The sequence below is a fragment of the Phalangium opilio genome, unplaced genomic scaffold (genome assembly GCF_054372755.1).
Source record: "Phalangium opilio isolate 3A_F unplaced genomic scaffold, DU_Popi_V2 ptg000017l_1, whole genome shotgun sequence".
Classification (NCBI taxonomy): Eukaryota; Metazoa; Arthropoda; class Arachnida; order Opiliones; family Phalangiidae; genus Phalangium; species Phalangium opilio.
In genome coordinates, this window is record NW_028324151.1 from 9,860,384 (window position 1) to 9,868,158 (window position 7,775).

At 38.2% G+C, this 7,775-nt stretch overlaps 1 protein-coding gene across 1 annotated transcript; it reads left to right on the plus strand.

The window, feature by feature from the left end:
• Window positions 1–1,162: 1,162 nt before the first annotated feature.
• Window positions 1,163–7,270, plus strand: LOC149703110 (uncharacterized). Its single transcript, XM_089865811.1, has 4 exons — window positions 1,163–1,438; window positions 5,449–5,499; window positions 5,572–5,617; window positions 5,790–7,270. Exons 1-4 carry the CDS (start codon window positions 1,206–1,208, stop codon window positions 5,814–5,816), a joined length of 357 nt encoding a protein of 118 aa, XP_089721937.1. The 5' UTR covers window positions 1,163–1,205; the 3' UTR covers window positions 5,817–7,270.
• Window positions 7,271–7,775: the final 505 nt, after the last annotated feature.

The window sequence follows — 7,775 nt, forward strand, 5'->3', positions numbered from 1 at the left end:
TTGGCGTTTGAAATGAAGCATATGTAAAATAATGAGATATTTTAGGGGCGACCTAGAAGTTAGTTAATTTGTATAAAGTTTTTGATAATAATAATTGAATGATTTTGTTAAAGAGCAATGTTCATTGTTAATATTTTTAAAATTTGTCATGGTGCTAATTTTGTACTTTTCCTTCCTTTCAAGTCGTTTTCGACATTCCCTTTGTAAACATGTTTTTCTCTATCAGAATCGGTGAATAACCGTAAAAAACCCTTCAACGTAGGTAAAAATAAAAAAAACCCCTACGTCAGTGCTAGTGCGGGTATGTTTGCCCAAAACAGGTGTTTTTTAAAGATTTGAGCCAACAAGAAAAAAAAGCCCTTTGTAGAAAGGAATTGTGGGTCCAAAAATACACCTAAGAAAAAAAACCAGTAGCTACCAAAAAATAAAAAGAAAAAAGTAGAATCTCTCGAGCAGTCCAACAAGTAAGTTGGCTAGAAAATTTGTGAGCGCGCTAGGCCCCCTTAAAAAGGCCCAAGAAAAAGGACTAACTGAGCAACCTGTAAGTGGTTTAAGGTTAAATTTTGTGTGAGCTTGGCCCTAAAAAGCCCTAGAAATAAAAGAAACTTTTGAGCATTTTTAAGATTAATAAGAAAAATTAGTGGTTTTATAAGGCGTAATTTTGTGCGAATTTAAACCAAAAAATTAAAAATAAACTGAGCGTGAATTAGACATGAAACAATAAATCAAGTGCGATCTTTAATTCTTAAAGGACGAATAAATCATTAGATTCTGTTAAGTTTTACCCGTTTGTACCGTTTCTATTTTTTCACCTACCAACACCGATACGAACTCAACCGCGCTTATGGGACCGATGTTTCAGTCCGTCGGAACCGTATCTTCTAATTTATTAAAGCTCTCCCAAAGCTAAATCAGCTACAGCATACGCCGGTTGCTTCGCCTTACTAAAATAGGTAGTATATAAGGGTTTCGAATCGCAGCTATGGATAAGAACAGCGCAATTGCGTGAACCTTTGGTGGAAGCCCCGCCTTAGGGAGGCCGGACGTTTCTCGTAACCCTGGCCGATCGCCGCGTATGTCTTAACCTTAAGGATGATGATGGAGTAGAAGCCTGGTGTGCAGACTGGTGTCCATGTGGGATGGACAAAGACTAGAAGATGGTGGGGATTAGAAGCCAGTGTTTACAGACTGGTGTTCCATGTGGGATGGGCAAAGACCAGAAGATGGTGGTGTGTAGAAGCCAGTGTGTACAGACTGGTGTCCAAGTGGGATGGACAAAGACCAGAAAATGGTGGTGTGTAGAAGCCAGTGTGTACAGACTGGTGTCCATGTGGCATGGAAAAAGAGCCAAAATGATGGTGGACTATAGAAGCCAGTGGGTAAAGACTGGTGTCCATATGAGATGGACAAATGTCCAGAGGATGGTGGTGTTAAACAGGTAATGGATAATAGCTATGGTAAGTGGAATACAATTTTCCAAATATCCGGGAACTGTAAATGCGGTCCGGAATTTGGGAAAACGTTTGCTCCGATTTGAAAACTGCGAACGCGATCCCCTGGGGTGTAAGCCAATAACAACAGACAGACACACACAGACAGACACGTCGAAATTAGAACCTCTCCGTGACATACGTCACTCGGAGAGGTAAAAAGAAAGTTTTTGGCTAGGCTTTAGCTTATCTAATCCCAACACCCAAATGTACAGGTATAGCAAGAAGTTATATCAGTATCTCAGAGAGAAGATATAAATTCGCCAGATTTCCAGCTTTATCTCCAGTCCTAACGTAGGTCCGCAGTCAATCCCCGTCTCTAAATTACAACCAGCATCTCATTGGTTCTTGAAAACTCACGTCAGCGCGACGACGCGAGTGAGGAAAATTTCCGACTGACGAGAGCGAAATAGCCCGGCGCCTCCTTTTACGTCCCCCCTTGTATTTTGAAAGGGGGACTGGGACTATGGCGCGCGAATACAAAGGCATCTTATATCTTCTCTCTGAGATACTGATATAACTTCTTGGTATAGTTAACCCCAAAAATGTGTCTATCTGGAAGCACTTGCAAGTTAATTTAATAAACTTAAATTATAAACACTTACATAGATGGTAATATCATAAACTTGCTAAGTTACAGAAGTTACCCTGATACACTCTCTAGAGACTACGGTATAAACTTCGTTTGGTTTACAAATCAAATATCTCTTACGTTAAAAATGTCTTTAGTTTAAATTAGATTTTAGACTTTTCGACGAGAAGAATCCCTAAAATAATTTTGTAAACCTTCTAATGCTAAAAACGCGTCATAGTTTACTGCCAATCTACCATTCGTGAATTTCCCGCCAAGAGTTTACAATTCAGACTCTCAGAGGCGCTGCGTGTTAGTTTACTTCTCGTATACGAGCGCTACCATGGAAACGGCCCACCCCCAATAGGAGAGGCGAGAGTAACGCGCCCGCCGCAAGAGATACTAGGTTTAGGCAACATAACTCGAGCTTAGTAGTATGTCTAGACAGCCGAGAGCGTAAAGGAGTCAATTTGTGGAGCGCAAACTCTGTGAGATGATGCGGGTTCGATACCCGGTCGAGGCGGAAAATAATTTCATAAATAAATAAAGTAAAGTACGTTGCATAGAGTATAGATGTCACTGAAATTCATATTTATAGCGGGAAATTTGAATTGAAAGTAACTTTATTTATGATGGATTCTCTCAGGTTACACCAAATATTGGGGGGAGAAGACGCCCAGCCGCAAGGGGTAATTGCAATGCTTCCGCAGTCTATAGACAGCGAAAGCAAAAATGTGAAAGTTATATAATCGAGGTTTCTCTTTGGAGGAACCAGCTTGACTGGAGGCGAAAAGCCTATACCCATTACAGAGACTCTTGCACCTACGGTTGGAAATTTAAAACACCCAACATACATGCGTTAACGTGGGCCTTATTCTCAGGTGGCAACTAGTGGATAAAATAGCGAAGTATTTTTGAATGGTCACACATATGATGAGGGTAAAAACTAGTGTACGCGATAGATGGCGCCGTAATCTTAGGCCACATAAATTACAGCATAGTGGGTAACTTATGCTGCTGAGCATGTCACACCGTCTTTTTGCCTCCATTCACGCTAGTTCCTCCAAGGTTTCTCATAGAAGTGTTTCTTGATAACGTTGGTTGGGTGTAGGGTTTAATTATGAGTGAATCATATACTAGCTCCCTATAAGTTACTCAGTCACACTGGCCTAATGTATCCAGCATTTTCTTCCGAATAGTAGTCGAGAGGAGGGGAGGCGGGTGAAAGTGATAGTAGACGGCGCCCTCTCTTAGGGCTTTGAAATTAATGTATCGAGAACTTGAAAGTGACGATAGTTCAAAATGGTATTAACGGTTTTGGAGGTTTTGGTTTCTTTGCGTCACATTCATTCTTTTGCTTATTTAAAAATAATTTTGGGTCTCACAACAGGCTTCGTTAAAAATGGGTTGGGCCTTTTAAGTTTTTCTATTAGTTCTTTAGACGCATTATTAAAAGTTTATTAAGGTTTTCGAGATAACTATTAAGTTGTTGCTTTTCTTATTTTTTGATAAAGTTTGGTTCTCTCACCATAAATAGTTCCTGCCTCTGAACGTTGCCTACGGAATAAAAATTCTTATTCCGTAGGCAACGCTCTGAATTTAAATGAGTTTCTTTCATTTAGGCTTTATCAAAACATATCCAAAATTCTGCCATTTTAATGCGAAAAATTAAAACTTCCTATTGCGCCAACCTTAACCCATTAAAATGATTTCAAAGATAAAATACGACTGTGAACCGTCCTCAAGCAGTCACAACATTTCTAAAACGTCGTCTGCTTATACTAACTACCTTTCAGTTCAAAGTTTCATTGGTTGATCCCCTTTTCCGGTTTTTTACCGGAAATACGTAAGCGCCGATGATTCACTTATGGTTTAATGCATAATTAGCTATAATAAAGCCAGTAACCCACACCTTCCTCGAAAATAACGTTTTCGTTCTTGTTTCTACACTGTTTCAATTTCTTATAAAGAAGAAAAAAAAGACTTTTTTATTTTTTCCCTTGACAGTGTTAGAAAAAATAGTTTTGTCTTGTTTTATATTTTAAGAAGGGAATCCTTAGTGATTTCAAAGAGAATTCAAAAAATAAATTATAAAAACCTTGAATGTCAAACTTCTCCGTAATCTGAGAGTATCAAAAATTTATTAGTTCCCCGAATTCTGATGAAAGGGCCCAATTTAATGGATACTAGGAATTTAATATAACCTTAAGCAGTAATGTATGGAGGGGCTGGAATGGCTAAGGGGGCTTTCGTTGTACCCTTGATGGTGGAAACATAAGGCGAGTCCCCTTTTTTTTAGAAGTGTAGCTCCTCCCCCTGCGTCTGTTTAGCTGTCTACCGAAGGCGAAAAATGTCATGACTCCTTAAAAAAGGTATGGCAGAAATGACCTTTTTGATTTTTTAAAGTTAAATGCGCTGATTCGCGTTCATATTCGATTCTCTCAGCCTAGGCAGAGGACTTAGGGTAGAGGGTGGAGAATTATAGCAAACAAGTTTTTTGGCAGCCAATGAATGAATGAAAATAATTTAAGTGGTAAATAAGATTTTTACGTCAGGCTAAGACGTCACTAGCGTAAATTAAGCCAAGCCAGTTATTTCCAAGATCATTTCACCAGAGAGAATTTATAATAGGGAGTGAAGCTCTTGCCCTTGACAGTGCTAAATATACAATGTAGCTCAAACAAGTAGGCTGCGACGCTAAAACTGGCCAGCTAAATTTCCGGTCACATGACTCTCCTCTAATTTCAAAGTTTGCCCTCAATCACTGTTGGTTGTACCCAATAAGGGTTCGCGATTTCGAGTGTGACTGGCACCATTTGGAGTTATTTTCAGTCAGATGTTTCCCTTTCTCTAAAAGAGTAGTGTCCATCTCCCCTAGACCCTCCCGCAACATTCTAGACCCACCCTAGAGGGAGGGGCCACAAAAGATAGTACCGGAAATAGCCCTGGCCAGTTTTGTTGATCACGTGATTTTTGAGCTACATAAAATTCCTCAGTTTCCACTCCCTATTATTAATTCTCTCTGATTTCACGCCGATTAGGATTTGACCTTAGCCATTCCAATCCCTCCATACATTCCTGCCTTAAGTAATACAAGGCATTATGTAAAGCACTCCTTATTTTTCAATCTATTAAATTTGTGTTGAAAGAAGTTAAAAAATTGGAATATTTCTCTTTGAATTATGCACGTTTGTAAAGGCGAGTTGATTTTCTACCATTGGAAGGTTTCTGTGGGTTTATTCATAGAGTTTACTATATGGCAAATGGACCGTAGTACTAAATACACAATAATACTTACTTTTTAGGTAAATACGATTGGTTCGAAAATTTCAATGTGACGAGGTGCTTTCCAGTGTTTTAATTTTTTTCTGTTTCGGAATCTATTAGGATTGCGGTGTTATCCTATAATCGAAAAATGTTTCTCTTTTATGATCACGGGTATGCATTTAAATCACAAAAACCTTAATTTTCCATTTGTAAATTTATAGCACTTTCCAAAATTCCAAATAGACGATTGAAAATCAAAAGAATTCAACAGTGTCATCGAGTAATTGAGGTAAATAGAAGGTTTCACTGAGATAAGTTGAGTTTCTAGACTGAAAGATGTTGCTTTATTATGATCATGGGTGTGCATTTAAATCACAAAAAGAAAAAAATTTCATTTGTAATATTATAGCACTTTCCCAAATTTGAAATAGAATATTGAAACTCAATAGCATTTTTGTCAGAATTCCACAGTGTCGTGGAGTAATTGAAGTAAATGGAGCGTTTCACAGAGGGAGGTTAAGTTCGAGACTGGTTAAATGCACAAGCATGAATTGATGGAAAATGTCGCCTTGACAGCCGCCTGGACACAGTTTTTGACCAAAGATGTTTCTCGAAAGTTGGCTCTTTGATAGAAATTATGGAAATACCAATTACAGATCGCCGAGAGCCAATAGAGATAATTAACTATATGGGAGCTAGTTCGAGAACGACAAGCGAGAATTAGCTACACTCGGTTTTGCAGTTCATCTTCCTATATGTACTAAGCCTTTAACAGCGTCTGACCAGGCGTCGCTTTACGAGAATCTATGATCTACGTCACTACATGACAAGCTCCAGTTTGTAACCAGTGACAAACTTATGGAACATATCTTATGAACTTTTGTGTCTAGCCATAGTTAGACGAAGAAAACTTTGCTTTATTCCAGCTTTATTGCCAAAGCTCTGAACCAATCACAAACGGTACATACTGCGGGATAATTTCGCAACACGCTTCAATAAGACTTAATTTACTACGTGGCCTTAAAAATCTTAGAAAAACCGATTACTGTAATAGCATTTATGTGATGTTGATAAAAAAAGGGAACGCGTTAGCGTTGATATGAAAAAGCCGAAAAAACACTTGGAAAAAAGCCTTCGTAAGCGAGTTTAGATGTTTTCGGCAAAAGAAAAGCGGACTTTCTTTAGATTTTACGGTTTCGAAAAATATTTACGGCGACGTAAAAAGAAAACCCCTGAGAAAACCTTCTGTGTAAGCGATGTAAGTCCGCGTATTCCCAAATGAAACTACTTTTTCTTTCTGAAAACCTTAAAAAAAAAAAATAATAATAAAACCCGCTTATTCTAAAATCGGATACTGATATGGAAATTTATACGCCGAATTGCAGCATTCGAAAAAGGGCCGTTTCGCAACCAGATAAATGTAAAGGAAATTTTTCAGAAGTTATGAAAATTGGCGAAGTACCCTTAGTTAAATCAGGGATCCATGTAATTTTAGAAGCAGGAATGGAGAACCCAGTAATCTGGGCGCGCGTCTATGTCCACGACCCCCTTCCCCTGAAAGAAGAGGGGGGTCATAGAAACAGAGGTAAAATGTAAGTATGAATTTTTCACCGTCCCAGCCAGTAACGTCATCAAAACGTAGTTTAAGTGAGCCAATAGGAAAATTTAAATTTTTCGTTACTTATTTAAGGGAGGGGTTCTATACTGGGCTATGAGCCGGACTGAAGTAAAGGCTTACCGTTCTCCACTCCTGCTTCTAAAATTACATGGATCCGTGGTTAAATTTACCTCATTTCGTTTCATTGCACGAGTCGTTTTGCGAAGAAGGAGCGCTTCACACGGTGCAGTTGACCGAAGCATTTGACTTTCATTAATCGCGATAGTGGGCCAGACTCGGTAACTTCGGTTGACAAAGTTGATAGCTGAGCTATTTATTTTTAGTTGCTTATCACGTTTGCGTTTAAACCTTTTTTTCATTTTTTAAAGGAAGTTCACTATTGATAATTGCAAAGAATCAAGATACGTGTGTTGAAATTTTCATACATATTGCTCGAATAATGTTAGCTACCGCAGAAATATAAAACTCAAGAGTAACAAACAAAAGCAGATGAAAAGGGTGAAACTCGTTGGCGACGTTGATGTCTCGCATGAAGATCGTTAGGAATGTAGTAAATTGCTTAAATCATATAACTGAGGTAAACCTTTTTCGATGGAATGCATCTGTACAGTTCACAAAAAAGCCTTAAAATTACTGTACAAATAGTTGAAATATGGATATTTGCATAAAAATTAAACATAAGATTAAAAATTAATAGCAAGGACTAATAAAATGACTTGACAATTATGTTTATATGTACTCATCTTCTTTATAGCCCCTGTGATTTCTGAGTAATCATTTAGAGATTTAAACTTGCTCATAAGTGACAGCTACTTCTGTGTTACTGGTT